Source organism: Varanus komodoensis, unplaced genomic scaffold (assembly GCF_004798865.1).
Source record: "Varanus komodoensis strain SLA01 unplaced genomic scaffold, ASM479886v1 scaffold1, whole genome shotgun sequence".
NCBI classification, from domain to species: domain Eukaryota; kingdom Metazoa; phylum Chordata; class Lepidosauria; order Squamata; family Varanidae; genus Varanus; species Varanus komodoensis.
In genome coordinates this window covers 73,804,372-73,824,283 of record NW_025335268.1, presented here as the reverse complement: position 1 = coordinate 73,824,283, position 19,912 = coordinate 73,804,372, and the positions used below count along the sequence as shown (strand labels likewise).

Below are 19,912 nucleotides of genomic sequence, written 5' to 3'. Positions count from 1 at the left end.
TGGATGGCTTTACGATGGGTTGGACACGTGTGGGGAGGAGGCCATGTGCTGCTGGGAGTCAGTGCGCTGAGCTGCTTGTCTGAATGGCAAGGCGCCATGCTCAGCTCCCACCAGTGGGATCCCCGGAGGAACCTCCCGGCCCACTCCGGGAGACCGAGCACTGGGTGAGAGGACTTTGGTCTGATGCAGGAGAGAGAGTTCTCTGTGCTCATGTGCAACATCCATTCCGAGAGCCAGCTTTACGTTGCGGGGGGGGGGGCAATTCCCAGGGAAGGGGGCCGAATCACCTCCCAGGACATACCAGGACCTGTCTCTCTCCCAGCCCCTTCCCAGTGATGGGAAAACCCGGCCATTTTGCAAGCCAACAAGCTGTGCTGCGACCGGGTGCTTTGTTTTCGCGCAAAATTGTGCCACTGATTGCTATCTATGTGGCTGCAGCTGCCTGTAAATCTGGCAGCAGGGGCAAGTGAGCCCCCAAAATGGCCTGGGGGGGCACGTGCCCCCCAGGCTGTGTGTTGTACACTCCTCACCTACAAGAAGCGTTTCAAAGTTTACTGGGGTAAAGCTTGTCCAGAAAAGTGCAGGAAAAGTGAGCAGAATCTGGCAAGTTTCAGGCCAAAAACTTGTGCACAGAAGTAGCCCATCCTGCGCATGACCTGACGAGTCCGACACTTGCAGTCCAGAATGTGTGTGGCCCGTACACGTTGGACTGTGTTTGCGGAGGAGCTGAGCGCTGCTTTCCAAGCTCCTGTGAGACAAACATGTCCAAGTTCCACATTCCAGTGCCTGCTCATTCCCCATTTATGCGCCACAGTTCGCCAAACTGCTTATTTAGTTCCCTTTTGTCTTCCCCAGAGTCAAAGTAAGTAGTGTTTACGGCACAAGCCATTGCTGACTGCCACCTCTGGCCACGGTGGCATCGACGCTCTCATTAAGGTCAAGGGCTTCTGCGCCGCCCGATTGATGTGGTCGGACGCCGGGTGTGCAAATCACAGCACTGGCACCCAAGAGAGAGGGCACGGCCCGGGCGGCGGCAAGCACCCTCCCTTCCACCCCGGCCAAACGACGCCGGGACGCCGGGCCAGCTGATGACACGGCCTGTGCCGGGCACCGGGGCTTCGCGCCTTCCTCAGAGAAGGGCCCGCGTAAGCCCCGCGCCGTGTTTTCTCTGCGGCATTTTTGGTGGTATTTTTTCCAGCAGTGCTGTTTGTTTTTCGACGGGCAGCAGGTGAGAAAAATGGTAGCGTGCCATCGTGTCTTCAAAAACACGTTGTGGCTGGAGCCGGGGCGTGCTTCGGAGGCCTGACGATGTGGCCCAAAGCGCTGCAGCCCTTGCACAAGCCCACCCGTTTTTCAGGGGTGCTCAAAGGCTGCCACAAAGAGGAAGGCCAAGATCTTTTCTCACTGATACCGTGGTGCATGGCAGAGAATGACAAATTCAAGCTGTGACAACCCAGATTCGGGCCGGACATCAGGAAAAAGAGCAAGACGACAGTGGGACCAGCTGCCCAGAGAGGTGGGGGGCTCTCCCACACTGGAGACATTCAAGGTGAAACTGGGCAGCCCCCTGAGTGGGATGGTGTGACTTGGTGTCCTGCAGCAGCTGGGGGTTAAACCCGATGGCCTTCTTGGCCCCTTCCCGCTCTACAATTCTGTGAGTCTATGAATCTATGACTGGTTCAGACACAAAGGAGGCCTGGGAGGGTGGTCTGGGGTTCAGTGGCCAGCGTGTGTGTGTGTGTGTGTGTGTGTGTGTACACAAATGCACCCTCACACACACAAGCCAGGAACCCTGATGCAAAATACCCTCTCCTGAACCGTCTCTCTGAGTCCCTGGGGAAGGACTTCAGCAGCAGTGGGGTGCCTGGAGCATCCTTGGGGACTCCCGGGCCTGCAGCCCCCAGGCTAGAGGGTGCATGCCCTTGCCTTCTGCATGTATTTCCTGCGCGAATGGCTGTGCACAGACAGGTTTTCACCTTCTTTCACCGTAGGAGCCTTCTTAAGCTGCCCAGAGCTCACCATGTAGGGAACCCAGGGAGCGACTGGCAAAAGGAATGGCAGAAAGCAAAGGCTGCAGTTCTGGGGAAGAGAATTTAGGTCACGGGTGTGCCACCTCTGGAAAGCCCCTTTCCCCCCTCACCTTAATGACTCTGGTGCACCCACAAATGGAGTCCTGCTTCCTGGTTTGGGCTCCACATTATAGGAGAGGCGTAGCTGGGTTAGAATCGGTCCAGGGCTGGGTCACAAGCATGGTAGCCGGGCTGGGAGGGAGGCCATACGAGGAGAGATGGAGGGAGCTGGGTCTTTTCAGCCTGGAGGAGAGGAGACTCCCCGGGGATCTGTTGGTGGCTTGTAGGTACGTGAGGGGTTGTCGTGTGGAGGGGGGCCGTGAGCTGTTCTTCCCTGCAGGGGAGGGCAGGACGCGCTCCAATGGGGCAAAGCTCAAGGAACCAGGATTCAGGTTGGATGCCAGGAAGTGCTTCCTGACCGTGAGGACCCCGAGGGTATGGAATGGGCTTCAGTGAGGATGTTCAAGGAAAGACTGGACCACCACATGTTGGGGATCCCCCGCTGGAGTCGGGGCTCAGACTAGATGGCCTGGGAGACTTTTACTGACTTGCTCTGTTTCTACGTTTCCAAATTGGCGTGACAAAGTCACGGGGAGAAGGGTCTCAGCTGCAACGTGAGCTCAAGGGCAGGCACACCTGGATGAGACGGCAGCATGAGCCTCAGGACGGGGCCAGGCGGGCTTCCCTGGGTGCAGCATTCTGCAGCACGGGTGCCAAGGCCCTGCCGCTGTTGCTCCGGTCGCTTGCCGCTCCTGGGACAGTCCTCCCCCTGGCAGAGTGGGGCCACTGCTTCAGGCTGCAGGTGCTGGGAGGTGGCAGCCACGTGTGGGAGGAGAGCGCGGTGGAGCACCTGGCCAGACAGGCCACTGCCACCAGATTGGGGGGGGGGGTTGCCCATTACCCCCTGCAGAAGAAAGCTCCAGCTGTCCGCCGGTTGGCGCACACGGTGCGGTGAAGGGGGGGGGTCACCTTGTTCCTCACCCACGCAACAACATGTCTTGGGCAAGTACTGGCCACGTGTCAGTAGCCAGAGAACGTGCCGCCTCGTGCCGAGGGGAGGGCATGGGAAGGGGCTCCCAGGCACGCGTGGCCCTTCTCTGGCCGCCCCACAGCGGAGGCCGGGACTCCACAAGCCCTGCAGAGCAGGAAAAAGCCCCCAGCCTGCAATCCTCGCGTGTCCGCTCATTTCGGGAGGCGCCTGGGGGCAGCCAGCTGCACTTTTCCGAAAGAGGAGCAGCGCATGGCTGGGAAAAGGGAACAACAGATGCGGGTGGTTCACATAATTTTGACTGTGCTAACGTTGGGGGCTGGCTCTTGGGTGGCGTGGAACTGTAATTAAATCAATACGCCTTTCGATGCTCATGGAGGAACAATCGCGAGAGCTTCAGCAGACGCTCTGGGCACTTCGCGCCAGTGTGGGAGACGACCTGTGCCCCTGCCCCCTGGCCCTTCGTGTTGAACCTGGAACTGGACTGGATCGCTCTTCCAGCGGAGGAAGCCTTCAGTCCCAGGGTGGCGCTTGGGCAGGCCCACGAAGCGAGGGCTGTCCTCCGCAAAGGGGGGCACCCTGGGCCAGCGATGGCGACCCCACACTGCAACCCAAAGCCCACTTATTTATCGCAACGTGCCAACACTGCAATAACACCCGAAAACTGAGGTTTTAGTTTAGGAAAAACAACTCACAGCCAGTCCAAGCAAATCTATCTATCTATCTATCTATCTATCTATCTATCTATCTATCTATCTATCTATTTTATTTAAACAATTTCTATGCTGCCCCATTCGCAAGAAGCCTCGGCTTTTGATATATATCCTTGGCAGCCACTGACCGGCCACACGGCAGCTCGGACGAGTCGTGGCTACTGAGTCGCGGCTCGTGACGTCATCGCCTGGCGCCGCTACTCCTTTCCGAGCGTGCGCATGGCCCCTATGTGCGCTGTTATCTGATGCTCGGCTGCTGGGACGATGCTGGGGCGACTGGGCTCACGTGCCGACAGAGAGGGCTCTGCGTGCCCACTGCGGCCCGCGTGCCATAGGGTCGCCACCACTGGCCTAACCCTACCCTGGTGCACACCCCTAACCCTAATACAGGGCTAAAGTTCCATAGAAAAGAGGGCGATTGTGGAAAAAGCCTTCCTTGAGGAGCTTTTTCTGCACAGCTCATCATCTCTGCCCGTTCTAAACACATCCCGACCATCGAAATCATGCCAGGGCACCTCGCGTCGCGGTGGGCACCGTGAAGGCTGGTCCTCCATCCCACGGTTTATGGAGCTTGCTCTTCCTAGGAAATCGAGTCTGGCAGGGAGGGGAGCGGAAGATGCTCCGACCTGCTGAATCACGCTGCGATCGGGCTCGGCCGGCAGCTGGCTAAGCAAACAGCCGACCGCGGCGAGCCAGCAGGCCCGGGCGTGAGAGAGGCCACCTTCCCTTCCCGTGTGTCCGTGGCCCAGGAGGGTCAGGGTAGCCCCGCTGCACCCTGTCTCCAGCCGCCTTGCGTGGCTGGGCAGGGCTGGACAGTTGCATCTCTTGACTGGGAGGGTGAATTGATCCTTACAGTGCCGGGAGCACGTCTTCCCCAACATGCGCCCTCCGGATTGCAGCCTGCACGATCCCCAGTGGGACGGTGGCTGGGGATGATGGGGACTGCAGTCAAATGCAGCAGGATGGGGACGATGGATGTACAGTCTGAGGCACCTGGGGTGGAGTGTTAGGTTGGGGAAAGGTGACAAATGCATGGCGGCTACTTCAGTGGGCTCCTTATGCATTCCAGCTTTTATTCTGGGCTTTATAGGGGTTCTCCTCCACAGTGCTGATCTCGACCCACAGAAGAGGTTCACCGCCACGGAGAGCTCCTCTACAGCAGGTGCGTCCCTGGCACGGGGAGCGACCCTGCTGCATGTCCGAGCTGCGGCAGACCTTCCCTTCCCGAGAGGCTCCGGGCCTGCGGGTCAACAGGCCGCACAGCACTCCTCCCGGTTTTAATTTTAGCCGGCCCGGGGCTCGGGGCGGGGGCGGCAGCGGAGGCTCTGCCGCGGCCCGGCTTCCTGCTGCTCCTGTTTGTTATTCTCTCGCCGCTGGATCGCCGCGATTAGATCCAGGAAGCGCGCTCTCCGCCTCCTGGCAGGCGCAGCCGCAGATGCGCCAGGCGACCGCTGCGCTCCGTGGAGAGCAGGCTGCCTTCTCGGAGGGGGTTTCCATAGGGAACCCCGGCCAATCCGAGGGCTGGCGGAGGAGCCAGTGGACAACGGGGGCCAAACGCTTGGAGGTTCTGTCAGCCCCCCCTCCATCTCCTGTGTTGGCGGAGTCCTCCTCGGAGACCACCTGGCCTCTCCTCCATCGCTCAGTTATCAGGCCCAGGGTAGAAATCATCCGAGCAAAGAGGCAGCAATGCGGGATGCTTTGCCACTCGGTCTCTGCCTGTCCAGCGGCTGCTCCAGGTGCTGTTCCGCCCCTGCGAGGTGGCAGGCCGGAGAAGGACCCTGCTTCCCACCTCCAGGGTCCCAGGAGCCGTTTCCCCCATTCTCTTCCTGGGCACCGGTACCAGCTGCTTGCCTGATGGGCCGAGAGCAACCAGGGAAGCATGCGGGCAGTGTCCCCCGTTTCTCCCACTTCCTTCATCCAGGCCACGGCGAGGTGCGCGTGAAAGAGCCGGTTGCCAGGGCAGAGAGGAGGACCAAGCCGGGGGATCTTGTCCATGGGCCCAGGTGGGGGAACCGTTCCTTGGCAGGTGCCCAACCTGGAGGGCAGCCCAAAGCCCAGCTCTGGGGACAGGATGGTGGACTTGCTCCCAAGGTTCAGGGGGCCGTCCTGGGCTGCACCCCCCACCCCCCCAAAGGGGCCGCCAGAGGGCACATCTGCCCTTGGGCGCCCAGGCCTTGGGAGTCCTCTGCAAAACTCTCGCTGCAGTCCCTTCTGCAGGGCTGGACTGCAGCTCCCATGCTCCCTTGCCAGCAGAGCCAAGAGTGCGGGTTGCTGGGAGTTGTGGTCCAGGCACCTCTGGCACACCCCCCATTACCCACCCTGCCCGAGCAGGCACTTGCCCTCCTGCAGACCCCCAGGCCAGGCCCGGTGTCCCTCTGGCATGGCAGGCTGCCGGGGCACTTCCCATCCAAGGCTGAACTCTGCCTGGAGACGCCTGCAGGGCCCCGTTCCCGGATGCTGCTCCTGCCCACAGTTCAACCTTGGAGAAGCTCACAAGAGCCTGTGGGACGTGTGTGTGTGGGGGGGCACTGGACTGGGGAGACCCGGTTCTAGTCCCCACTCAGCCACAAGCCTCACTGGGGGGCTCCGGGCCAGTGTGGGGCTCCTAGCAGAGGGGTTGTCACGAGGATGAAAATGGAGTGTCCGCAGCCTTTGGTGCCTTGCGAGAGGAAAAGAGGCCGGCTCGAAAAACCTTTTTATTTTCCCAGTATGTTCAGGTTTACATTGCTGTTTCAATTGGGCTTTTACTGTATAGAAATGATGCTGCGCTTGACTTTGTTTTAGTGTAATACCGTCCTGAGGCTATCCAGCAAGAGAACAGTATGGAAATTTGAAAAAATAATTGCAATGGGATGATGTTAAGCTCAGCCTCTAGAATGCAGGGAGAACCCCCCAAAAGCCCCGAGATCTTGCAGTGATGGGCGAAAGGAAGCAAGCCCACCTTGGGAACCGCAGTGGGCCTTGCCGGGACGCCACGCAGGCCATCTTGGGCCCTCTGGGGCCGAGGTTTTGTCCCTCTGATCTAGCTCAGCCTTTACTCCTGGAGAGGCTGAGCACAGAAGCTCCGGGTGCGAAAGCAGAGCCCCTCTCTAAGGCAAACCTGACCAAAGATTTTTTTTATTTATTTTTATTTATTTAAAACATTTCTGTGCTGCCCCCATTGCAACAAAGCCTCACAACAAGAGCACGGAAAAAGCCGTACTGGGTCACGCCATTCAGTCCTGCAATCTGGCCTTTCTCTCAGCTTGCTCACTTTCCAAGCCCAGGCTGAACATGAGAAGCAAGCGAACCTGCTGGGTTTCATCCCAACCCTGCTTAGCACCCCCCAGCTGACACAAGCCAGGCTGGGATGTCTGGATTCTGGGAAGCCCGCCTGTCTGAGTTTCGCAGCTCGTCAGCTGCCTTTCGTTATGTCGTCTGCTCCTTTGTGGAATCGGATTATTTCTTAGGGATGTCCGAGAAGTTCGTTCCCCTCCCGCAAACGCATGTCGGCACTCGTGCGCGTCACTGCAGGTGTGGAAGTGCGCATCTCTCCCCTCAAAGTTCGGGACGGGGCCCATGCATCCGAAGCCATGCACCTCGGAAAAAGCTGGCTGCAGAAGCTGCGGTCCAAAGGCACAGAGGCACGCGCATTCTCCGGCTCGGACGCAAGGAGAAGACGCCGCGTCGACAGGGCTCTCAAGCCGTCATGCATCAACATGTCTTGTTACCGTGTCTGGTTACAAACGCGATCTGGACAGCCAGAAATGCCGGGAGTTTAAACAAAGGGAATGACGACACCGAAGACCCAATTCTCCAGGGCTTTGCTGAACCAGACGAAGGAGTTTTGGCGGAGCTGTAGGGAAAGACCGTGCAAAGCGGCCCTGGGCCGGGGAAAAGGACGCCCACGCAGCACCTGCCCACGCAGCGGGGGTCCCTTGAGCGGCTGGGCGTGCCGCACGGTCACCTGGCGCGCGGTCACGTATTTGACTTGGCGAAGGGAGCCCGTGACACCACCCCTGGTGTTTCCCACCCCGCGGGCGCATGTGGAATTCATTAGCGGAGCCTGACAGTCCCTGTCCCCAGTTAGTGCCTGCAATAAAGCGACAGACGGCGCCGACCCAGCCCTGTGATGAAATTAAAGAGATCGGCCCTCTTTAATTTCTGAAACGCTCCAGAAAGGTTCTCACTTGGCACACACCTGTCCAGGTGCACCTCCTCGTAACCTGTGCAGTGGCCAGGTGCCAAGCAGGGGAAGTTGGCTCTTGGGTTGCCCCCTTGGATGTGGTAAGCCCCAGAAGGGCTTAGTTGCTACGCTCATCCGTGACCAGGGATGATGGGAGGGGTAGTAAAAACATCTGGAGGGCACCCTGTACCGTGTGGTTCGAAGAGGTGCATTCCAGTAGGAATGTTGCATTTGCTGGAAATGTTTTTTTACATTCAGATATCCAGTCCGATGAAAGAAGCCTACAAACAGTGAAAGGCAGTCTTGTGTAGTGGTTAGATTGTTGGATTGGGATGTGGGAGATCCGGATTCTAATCTCCACCTGGCCAGGAAGCTCCCTGTGTGACTTTTCCCCAGTCATTGATTCTCAGCCTAACCTACCTCACAGGGTTGTTGTCAGGATAAGTGGAGATGAGGCGGAAGATTATTAAGCTGCCTTGCTTTCCCTGCGAGAAAAAGGTGCGATATGAATATAATAAATAGATTACAACACCCAACCCATTATTATATTATATTATATTATATTATATTATATTATATTGCATTATATTTTCTGCATTTGCATGCAAACACACCCGGCCAGAGCACAGCCGCTGGAAACATCAACACCCTTTTTACATGCCAAAGAATCCCATGTCTGCAGTTTCCTAAAAACCACATGCCCCGGAAGAGGCCGTGCTTCAGTGTGCGGAAAAACACAGCTGTTGATCAGAAAGAAACAGGAAAACATGCGGGTAGCTGATGGCTTCAGATGAGAAGAGTGACGCGGAGAGACACTCCCCTTCCCACTCAGAGCAGCCGCTTCCTTCAACCCTAATCAGCCAGGAGAGGATACGGCTGCACCCTGCCCTTCTGCTGTTGGGGACCGTCCTCCGCTGGGGGACGCCTCCAGTTGAAAGCCTCCGCTTCAAAGCGACACTTCGCCGCGGCCCCCCCTTCCCTTCTGTTGGTGCTTCGTTTGGGCTCCTAGAAGGAGATGCTCCGTGGCGCCGTGAGGAGCAAGGTGTCAGCCTCTCCACAGCCATTTCTCTGCATTTCTCATTCGTCCAATTTCTCTCCGGGGCTGAAGAACATGCATAGATTTTTTGGTTTGCATGTACTTTTTGTGCACATTTCTCCTAATACGTGGACTTTTGTGTACTTGTTCACCTTAGATCTCCAGTTCTGCAAACTGTTTTTATCAAATGCGTTTTAGAAACATAGAAAAAGATTGGAAACATCCGGAAGACACATTACATAAATGTATTCCTTCCCTATATATGAATTTATGGCAAAACTTTATTGTTGTTCAAAACAGTTATGTGTACACTTCAACAAAAGCAGCCCAACCTTCCCTCTATTTATCCATTTGTGAATTAAGCCTAAAGCCGAGCCGTTCAAAAATTGAGCCTCTCATTAAATCCTCCAGCCCGTATGTTACTGCAGGAGGTCATTTCTCCTCCGGGTCTTTTAGCTGTCAAAAGGGCATGGAAAATCCATTTGTGTTGCCCTCGCATTAAATTCCAAGAGATGCGTAGATAGTTCGAAAGAGCATATGTATCCTTGAATATTAAAGAACTTTCCATCACAAGATTTATCTGAATTATTACCTCCTCCCAAAGGAAGCAGCTATGAAGCATTGCCAAAGTGTACAAAGAAAAGATACATTAGCAACCCTTTCACTGAAAAATTGGATGATTTAATTAAGCCCTTATTAAAGAGAACGTGCGTTGTCCAGTACACTCAAAACACACGTTTCTCTCTTCAAGGTGTGGTGTGGCTTTGTAACACACAATAGAAACAAATAAGCAATAACATAATTTTAAAAAGGACTGTGCCGACTACGGAATATTTTTTAAATACACGAAGATGAGATGTGATAAAACAGAATCTGAGCATCAGCACAGCCCCTTCCAAAAGTGAGGCTGAGTGCGAGCTGAAGTGTGCCTCGTGGCGGCCGTTCCCCGGGGAAGGCACGCCACCCTCCCAGCTGCGAAATCAGCATCTGGACACGTTCGTTGCGGCTGTGCATTTCATGTACCAGTTTAGGCACAAGTGGTGAGCGCCACCCTTGGTTGCATAGCCAGAAGTGTGGCTTCTAGATCGAGAGAGGCGTTACTGCCACTCTATATGACTCTGATGCGCCCGCAACTGTAGTGTTGTGCTCAGTTTTGGGCCCCTCGTTACAGGAAGGATATAGCCAGGTTGGAGTCAGTGCAGCGAAGGGCCTCAAGGTTGGTGGCCGGTTTGCAGGGGATGCCGTATGGGGCGAGACTGAGGGAACTGGGTCTCTTCAGCCTGGAGGAGAGGAGACTCAGAGGGGATATGCTGGTGACATACAGGTGTGTGAGGGGGTGTCACACGGAGGTGGGCAGAGACCTGTTCTCCCCTGCAGAGGAAGGCAGACGCGCTCCAACGGAGCAAAGCTCAGGGAGCCAAGGTTGCATTTGGATGCCAGGAAGCACTTCCCAACAGACAGGACCCCGAGGGTGTGGAATGGGCTTCCACAGGTGGTGGTTGAGGCCCCATTGGTGCGGGTGTTCAAGGACAGGCTGGACATGCACATGGTGGGCATGTCGTGAGCGGAGCCGGCTGGAGCCAGGGTCAGACTAGATGGCCCAGGAGGCCCCTTCTGACTCGCTCTGTTTCTGTGTTCCCATGTTTTTGTGCACCATTCTTTGTGCTCAAAGAAGCAAGATGCACCCTCCCCACCTGACGGATTCCCCAGGTGCCGTCCTAGGCATATTTAGACGGAAAACCACCTGGCAGCTCCCAACATGGCTGGCTGGGAAATAGGGGAAGTCGGGCACGGTCTTTCCTGGCTAGACACGTGCATCGTTGCTTCCTAGGCCATTGGAAGCGACCTGAGCCCTGAAGAATGACTTTTCTACATGTTTTCTACATTTCCCACACATTGTTCCCACAAGATAAAATCCGGACAGTTCCCCGTTCGCAGGGTGGGTGAGGGGCCCCGAGGGAAAACGAGGCACGAACAGCAGAGGGGTGACCACAGACACAAAGGCCTCCATCTCACCTGGGATGACTTCCCCTGCTTTTCCCAGGAGGGGTTCAGGCAAGCCCCCCTTCCCACCCCCCTTCTTTGGCAGAGGCCTGCCTCGCTGGGCTGGTGGCTATGAAAACAGATTAATTCCCTTGGCCCTGCTTGTTGCTTTTCTCGGCTCGCGGCGGGAACAATGGCCCGAGAGCACGCCAGGAAATTCTAATAAATGGGATGAAAATATCCCAACGAGAGGCGTGCCCCCCCCCAAATAATAAAGCATTTTGGTTTGGAGCAAAGGGCAGGTGAGAAGGTCAGAAAAAAACAGAAGGCCCTCTCCCCGACTGGCAGGCCTGGCTGGAAAAAAACACAGGAGACAATTTGGAGCCATTTCGGAGCAGCAGCTGGTAAAGAGCTGGAGGCTGCAAGAGCACAAAGGGAACTTCCCACCCATCCCACCCGTTTCGCACTCTTCCCTTTTCGGACGAGCCAACAATGCCATCCCGGGTGCCTATACAGAGGTAGGGGCATTGGGTCCCAGGCCCTCCACCCTCAACGGGACTACGGTCCAATCCCCCACGCTTACATGGGGCGGCATGTCCTGATTTCGTTCACCAAAGGGCCCAAGGAGGCATTCTTGCAAATCACTGCCCAGGAGCAAGCAGCCCCCTTAAATTTTACTCTAGAGTAGGTGGAAATTTTTTTTTTTTTGGTTGAAATTTTTTATTTAAATAAAACCATACTGCAAAAATAGTTTCCCCCAATCCAGATTGGGGAAGGGCTTCTAAGATCTGGAATAGCCCACCCCACACACACACACCAATGCACAGACACACACACACACACTAGCTGCACAATAAAAAGCAGACAGAACGGCTGGACTCCGAGCTAGCCAGTGTCTCTTGGCCCAAGGCTGGCTGGGGTGGATCGGGCCAACCCAGGGGTCTCTAGCCCAGGGCCGGTCAAACGCTCCAACAGGAAGCCCACAACTGCACCCCCTGCCCGCGTTCCCCAGTGCACTGCCTCTGTGGAGGCGGTCAGGAGCCCTCAGGACTCGGACAGCCTGTTCCCCCAGGAATGCACCTGGTCCCCTTCCACAGCCATCCGGATCGCTGGCCACCACCCCATTTTCCGGCAGAGGACTGTGCACTGACCGACCTGTGGAGCGACCTCTGTCCTGAACCAATCCACCTGCTCTGCACCGGGTGCAAGCATCCACCTCCTCCGGGCTGGCTCTTGCTCCCCCCCCCCCGTCCCGGGGCTCTGCATCTAAGCAGCTCCGACTCGTTAGCAGCTGGAACTCACGTGCTTCCAGGAAGAACTCTCTGCCTCCCTCCATGGCTTGGATTTGGCCTGAGTCTCCGGCTGGCCTCGGTGGGCGCAGGGGGGCGCTGGATCATGTGGCCGCTGCGGCAGGGCCTGGCGGAGGGTTCAGGGTGGTGCCTGATGGGCCCAGGCCCAGTAAGTGGAGCCGTGATCCCGAGGAGGCTCCCAAAAGTTGGCACAGCGAAAGCCACCAAGGGAGCGGCTTCCGCTCAGCCACCATCCCATTCCCCCCCGGCTTCCTCCACCCCTTTTCTTACTACGAGCAAGAAGAGGGGAGGTGCCGCTGCTCCATGCCTTTCGGATGGCGGCGCCTGGTTCCAGTTGGTGCCCAGTGTCAAAGTCTCCTTACCAATGGCGGGAATGAACACTCAACCCAGTGGGTACGACTGATTCGCCTTGAACCCCAGTGTTTTTCTTGCTGAGGTCGCCCAGGACCCCTGTAGCTGATGACACCATGCTCCCGGGTGGCGGTCCTCACAGCCAACAACAAGGTCTTAGAACATACACAGAGTGTTTGATAGGTTCTGAGTCCCATGTACATAGCAGCGGGCAGGTGATGACGAAATAAATGAGGACACAGTCAAAAAGAACGTGAGAGCTCTGCAGAGGGGACTTAATACAACAGCACTGATTACAGGGAATTAACAACGATCATTGAGGCACAGGGTTTATTGCGGGCCTTGGCTGTGAGTTTGATCATGCAAATTAGGGTTATTGCAATGCTGCTAAAAACACTTCTCTGGCTGCCTTACCAGTTTTCCTGCTTTTAGCACAAGAATAGCCACTCTCAGGAGAGCTCCAGTCTCTTAAAGGAACAGCAATGCTAAACAGCAACCTGGCTTGGAATTCTGCTGCTTTCTGAGAAAGGGGCGCAGGTTTGATTTTATAAAGGCACCTACAAGCAACCTTTTCCTACCAGGATTCATTTGAATTTCCCAACACCAGGAAACCTCACTCCCCATTTCCCCCCTTCCAAAAGGTACAGCTGTTTCTCCTGAGGCTTATGCTACAGGCAGTAAATGGTCAAATTCATATTTGCTGGGTTTTCCTTCCACCACCACACCAGAGGTTGCTGATGCCAGAGTGTAGGACACGGAATAATCCATTCTAGTTGGGACAACCCAGATTCAGGCTGGATATCAGGAAATGGTTCCTCACTGCCAGAGCAATACGGCAGGGGAACCAGCTACCCGGAGAGGTGGGGGGCTCTCCCACACTATAGACACAAAAAAATAACCTGGGCAGCCCTCAGAGTGGGATGGTGTGGCGTGGTGTCCTGCAACAGCAGGGGCCTTCATGGCCCCTTCCAGCTCTACTATTCTATGATTCTATGATCCCTCTGGTCACGGGAGCCAGAGAGAAGCCAGGCAGCTGCTGAGAGTCAGGCGGTCCCATTCTGTGGGAGAGCTTCGTGGCGTGCCCATGTCCCCTCCTGGCACCATGAATCCAAGCGTGGGCCTTCAGGTTAAGAGGGCGGCGCAGCTGCAACATGCCAGATGCGCCAAGCAGGCTGCAGCCATCCTCCCTAGGGCCCCCCTTTTGTCCGCGGGACCTTTCTTACACTCGGCCCTCACTGAGGGGGGAGCCAAGCCGAGAACACGCACAGGGGCCTGGTTGTGTGACCCGCAGCCTCCTTCTGCGGCACAAAACGTTTGCAGGTCAAGCCACCTGCGTAGCGTTTGCACGGGCTTCCTCCCTGGGGGGCGCCCACTCCAGCGCTCAGCAGACCCGCCAGAGGGTTGGACTCACCGCAGTGATGAAAGGGGCCCAGCGTCCAGGGAGCCAAGCCCGGGGAGCGGCTGGCTTCCCTCCCCCAGAGCAGCTTCCCCACACATCCCGAGCGCCAAGCATTTGGCCCTAAATTTTGCACAGAGTGGAGAAGCCTGGTTCAGACCCGGGGTCGTCCCATAAAGCTGACTGGGGGAAGGATTCGGACAGATGAGAGAGAGCACTTCTTCACACAGCGCACAGTTAAATTGTGAGATGCACCAACACGGGAAGAAGAGACGGCGACACGTCTGCATCTAAGGCCTTAAAAAGGGCTCGGACGGGCTCGTGGAAGTGCAAGCTGTCTGTGGCCGCAAGCCTGGCTGGCACAGGTGACCACCTTCACCAGAGGCGGCTTGCCTGCCTACAGCCACTGCTGAGGAGCTGGGGGGCAGAGGCTTTGCCCCCGCCTGCTTCGAGGGATCTGTGAGCAGCTGGTTTGCCACTACGTGTATGGAGCGCCGGACTGGATGGACCTCCTCCTGACCCAGCAGGGCTCTTCTGTGTTTCTAAGATCCACCCTGAAAGCGTGTTTGGAAGCGGGGAGGGATATCCAGTTTGGGATCAGCTTCCTATCATTAAGCTGCATTGCCCTGACGGCCAGTATTCTAACTTGACCTGAACCTTTTGCAGCTGGCTTTGTATGTGACCTGCAATTTGTACCACAAAACCAGCCTAGCCGGTCAGCTTTAACATCAAAAAACCCTTTGAGTCAGAAAGCCTTTGCCCTGCTTTGGAAGGGGCGGGAGAAGAGCCGCCTCTCCAGGAAACTCACTTTGGAGCGCCCGCTTGGCAAGGGGTGGATGAGCTTAGTGGAATCCGCTGGGAAAGGGCACGGAGTTGGCTGGGTCCCGATAGCCTGATCTTGGGGGCTGCAGAAGCTCTATAGGCCCGTAACTGGACTGTGCCGCTCCACGTGAGCAATGCAACCTTAAAGGAAATCCAATCAACCGGACTGTTCCTTAGAAAGTCAGATACTGAAGATGAGACTCAGATACTTTGGCCACCTAATGAGAAGGAAGGACTCCCTGGAGAAGAGCCTGATGCTGGGAGCGATGGACGGCGAAAGGAGAAGGGGGTGGCAGAGGATGAGGTGGCTGGATGGGGTCACTGGGGCGGTGGGTGTGGGCTTGGGTGGACTCTGAGGGTTGGTGGAGGACAGGAGAGCCTGGAGGAATGTTGTCCATGGGGTCGCGATGGGTCGGACATGACTTAGCAACTAAACAAGCATTAGCAATAAGGTGCTACATTAAAAACACACCCACAATCAAAATCCCAAGTGGCAGCAGCATCAAATAATGCTCCTTATGTTGTGGTTGTTGTTAGTCGCGAAGTCGTGTCCGACCCAATGGGCCACATTCCTCCAGGCCTTCCTGTCCTCCACCATCCCCCGGAGTCCGCCTAAACTCACACCCACTGCTTCAGTGACTCCATCCAGCCACTTCATCCTCTGCCGCCCCCTCCTTCTTTTGCCATTTATTGTTCCCAGCATTAGGCTCCTTATGTAGATATAGGCTTTTTGAATTTTGAAAAAACTTTACTCGTATTAGGAAAGACAGTAAAAGACAGGAAGAACATTCAACTTCATATTTGCACTCGATTCTTAGCTAGAAAGAAAATAAAGTCTCAAGAACAGTGCTCTTTCCTCTTTCTCAGGAGGAGAAAGAGAACATGGACTGACACAGTCTGTTCAGTCCCTTCTTTAGCTCGATAACCTGGAAGAGGCCCAGCAGCTTGTCCTCCGTAGATCTAGGGTCAGTGCGGTGCTTTCCTCTCGGCCGTGTTCCTTTCGCTGCAAAGAGCGATCACTGGCGTTGATCGTTTCGCGTACCCAAGTGTTTTATGGGCAAGCTGAATGTTGTTAAGGACCTGCAAATTCTACAGTTCAGGACCAAGAATTTCTCCTCCTCCTCCACTTTGCCCAATAAATACTGGTTTAAAATGATACTAGTTGGACATCGAGAACAGAACTGTAGCATCAAAAGAGAGTTGAACAAATGGCCAAACGAAGTGGATTGTGGGACGCAGGAGCACCAGGCTCACGATGAGGGATGGACCTTCGTCACTTGCCTCTTCCAGGCTGACCAGGGATCTTCAGCGAAGAAAGCAAGTTTGATGACCATCAAGAGGGTGATCAATGGACGAAGCGGAGAAGATGAGAGCTCTCGACTGGTCTAGTCTTGTCCTTGGAAGACAACTTGGCAATTTGAGTCTAAGGTAGTCTTCCCCAACTTAGTACCCTCCAGATCTATTGGACTACAACTCCTGTGCTGACTGGGGGATGCTGGGAGCTGTAGTCCGGTGCATAGGAAGGTTGGTGAAAGCTGGGCTACAGAAGGGCCCTAAGACTGGCTTTGCTTCCATGGGAGACCCTGCAGCTGAGAAGCCAAAGAGGCTTCACAAGCTGTGGGACTTCTGACGCTGAACGTCCGTGAGCTGAGATTCCAGCTGCACCAGCTCTTGAGCCTTCTGCACTCTGTTTGCAATGTACCGATGTGCCTCCTCGTCTTCAGCTTGCTCTTCAGGGCCTGTTTCACAGCTGTACATGAGGTCATGATCGGAGAGGCCAAACATCTCCAGCGTGTGCAGCAATGCCACGTGCTCCTCCAGCGTCGGGTCCGACTCCCGTTGGGTGGCGTGCAAAGCCTGGAGCTGGAGTTGTGTTGCAGAGCTGCTCGTGTCTCCCAGGGTGAAGAGCTCCCGCAGCTCCTGCTTCGTGAAATACCGATATGGATTTTTCTTATCTCCAGTGCTTTGCCGTATGAGCGAGTCCTTGAAGACTTGGCGCCTGTAGATTTTCTCTTCCACAGTTCCACATGTGATAAGTCTGTAGATCACAACATTCTCCTGCTGTCCGATTCTGTACGCTCGGTCTACCGCTTGCGCATCAGTTGCCGGATTCCAGCTCGGGTCAAAGATCACCACTCGGGTGGCTGCTGTTAACGTGAGCCCAACACCCCCTACCTGCGTTGTGAGGAGAAAGACGGAACAGTCTTTGTCCTTCTGAAACTCCCCCACTTTCCTCTCTCGTTCTGCTAAACAGGTCACAGTCCCATCGATGCGCAGCAGCTTAAAGTGCTGCCGGGTCAGGATGCGCTCGATGATATCAAGCATCTTCCTGGACTGGGAGAACACAAGAGTCTGATGCCCGTCCTCCTTCAGCTTCTCCAGCAGGGCTATGAGGAACCTCAGTTTCCCAGACTCCTCAACCAGAACCTTTTCGGAGATGTGCTTGATTGCCGGAGTTATGCCTGGAGTCGCCCCATCCTCATCCTCTCCGTGCTTGGAATAGTCCGAAGCCTCCAAGCCGAGCTGGATGCAGGCTTGGGCAGGCAACAGCCTGGGGTGGTCGCACAGTTTCTTCAAGACCGTCAGTTCAGCCAGCGGGGAACGTGTTGTCATGAGCAATCGCTTGATGTGATCCAAGGAGAGGAAGTTCCGGTAGATCTCCTCTTGCGTGGGGGCGAGGTAAACCCACACAATGAAGTCATTCTTTCTTGGGAGAGAAGGCATTTCCAGAGCAATGGACCCCTCCCCTCGGCCGGGGCTGGAGGCTTGCTCAGCCTCCAGCTTCTGTATTTCGCCTTTACTTCGCCGCAGGAAATATGGCTGAATGATAGTCATCAGGTTCTCTGAGATCTTAAGTCCCAGAGCTTTCTCCCCGGGAGTCGCGTCCTTCTCTCTGGCCTTTGTGATGGGATTTTCATATTCCATCTGGAAGGTTTTGGCTGTGCCGAGCAGAGTCCCTTGGCATGCGAAGTCAAAGAGGGCCCAAAGCTCCCGGAGGTTGTTCTGGACGGGCGTCCCCGTGAGGAGGATGCGGTTTTTGACCGGAATGGCATGCACTGCTCTGGTGGTTTTCGCCGACGGGGTCTTGATCTTATGCGCCTCGTCCAGGATGATGTAGTCCCAGACGAACGTCTCCTCGTTAAAAGTGGAGACCTGTTCCTGGTTGGCGAGGATCATCTGGTAGGAGGTGAGCAAGACCCCCTTCCGGCTCTGGACACGTTCTAGATTTTGGCTGCGCTCCTTCCTGCTGGTCCCGTGGAAGATCTTCACCCGAATTCCGGGGGCCCACTTGACAAACTCTCGCATCCAGTTGTTAACGAGGGTGACTGGCATGACCAGCAGGACGGACCGCACAAGGCCACCATCAAACATCCCCGAGAGAAAAGCGATCACCTGGATGGTCTTTCCCAAGCCCATGTCGTCCGCCAGAATGCCGCCCTCCCTTCCATCGCGGTGGAGGCTGTACAGGAAGGAAACACCTTCCTTCTGATGCTCAAACAGCTTGTCGTGCGTCTCTCGGTACATCATCAACCCACTCTGGCACACGTTCACGTATTCGTCTGCCTCTTGGTATCTCTCCCCATCCAAGGCCAGTGCCACCGGCTTCTCCTCAGCCTTTACGATATGTCCCTGCAGGCTTTCGTGGCCCTGAACTTCGTGCGCCTGGCTGTGACGTTCCATAGATTCTTTCGGATTTCTGTTCGCAGCCTCCTGCTCTGCTCAGCCACGAATCTATAAAACAGAATTCAGTTTAACAGTCCAGAAGATGTGCCTTCAGCCTTTAAGATATTTTAATAACTGGGGAGCCTTTAAACTTCAGCCCTTAAGATTTTTTTTAACTGGGAGGCTGGCATGCCTTCTTGTCAAGGGCTGCCCTCCAGTTCCACCTTGATCTGGGTTCAAAAGAGTGCTTTTGTGTTTCGGAGTAGCTCTACCCCATACTCTGATTCCTGGGAACTTAAAATTTTACTCTCACCAGCTCGTGGCCAGTTTCCCATGCTGGGGCCACCATTCTGATGCCACAGGTGCCAAAACTACCTGTTGCCCAGTTAGAGGGGCCAAACGGAGGGGCACAGAGGGTCTCTTTGTCCACTTCCAGCTTGCCAAAATCATACTTCCAGCATTTTATGACAAGAGTTTCCTAGGATGGGAGGCCCATGCTGGGAAACAGACAAAACTCGAGGGAAGAAGGGTTGTAGGAAGAACGGAGTGTGAGGACACTTGTACGGCCCCCACAACAGAGCCCCACGGAAACGGCACTCTGCACTGGACCCGAAGGGGTACAGCAGTCTTGCAATAACACATCCAAGCCTGAATGAGGAAAGCCAAAGAAAGGGGTGCCAAGGGCAGAACTCGGCTTTCTGAGAAACTCAACTTTGTGGTTGATAAATACAGCCAATTCCTAGCCCTTAGGCTGTGGAAATAAGTTTGAAAGTCAATGTCTGAAAACGAGATGTGGGAGAGGCCCTTCTCCAGGAGCCCTCCGTGAAAGATATTAGGAGGGTGAGCACCCGGAGGAGGGCTTTCTCTGTGGTGGCGCCCAATCTATGGAATGCGCTCCCCAGAGAGGTCCGCCTGGCGCCGTCGTTATTTGTTTTTCGGCGCTAGGCGAAGACCTTTTTATTTAAGCGTCATTTTAATTGTTAACAGTATTTGCTTATTTTATCTGGCCAGGGTGACTTCTTTTATATTGTTATTTATTTTATATTGTTATTTTTATATTATTACTATTGTATTTTTCTTCTTGTTGTGAGCCGCCCCGAGGCTTCGGCAAATGGGGCGGCATATAAATGTTTTAATAAATAAATAAATAAATAAATAATGGCAGAATTATGGCAAAAGTAAAGAAAAACCAAAGACATTCGAATCATTTCTACAGGCCTCAAAATATGGAAGACCTTCCAGAGAACCCTAGAGGTGACCATCAAGGGTCAAACATTCCCTTGCAAAATTGCTTTCACTGGAAGTAATTCTCTTGAGACCAAAACAAGCTAAGCCCGACTTGGGGGCAATAGCGATCAGGAATTCTCGTGGGCGAACAGGGTGCTTGCGGGAATCACCCTGGTGGGGCAGGGCTTG

The 19,912-nt window shown here is 55.1% G+C and overlaps 1 protein-coding gene across 1 annotated transcript; it reads right to left on the bottom strand.

The window, feature by feature from the left end:
* Positions 1–16,441: 16,441 nt before the first annotated feature.
* LOC123023627 (DNA excision repair protein ERCC-6-like) lies at positions 16,442–18,424 on the bottom strand. Its single transcript, XM_044430523.1, has one exon. It carries the CDS (start codon positions 18,359–18,361, stop codon positions 16,442–16,444), a length of 1,920 nt encoding a protein of 639 aa, XP_044286458.1. The 5' UTR covers positions 18,362–18,424.
* Between the last annotated feature and the right edge of the window lie 1,488 nt (positions 18,425–19,912).

Excerpts from the sequence above, each read along its gene's own strand:
- LOC123023627 (XM_044430523.1), bottom strand. The coding sequence starts at position 18,361 with ATGATGTACCGAGAGACGCACGACAAGCTGTTTGAGCATCAGAAGGAA.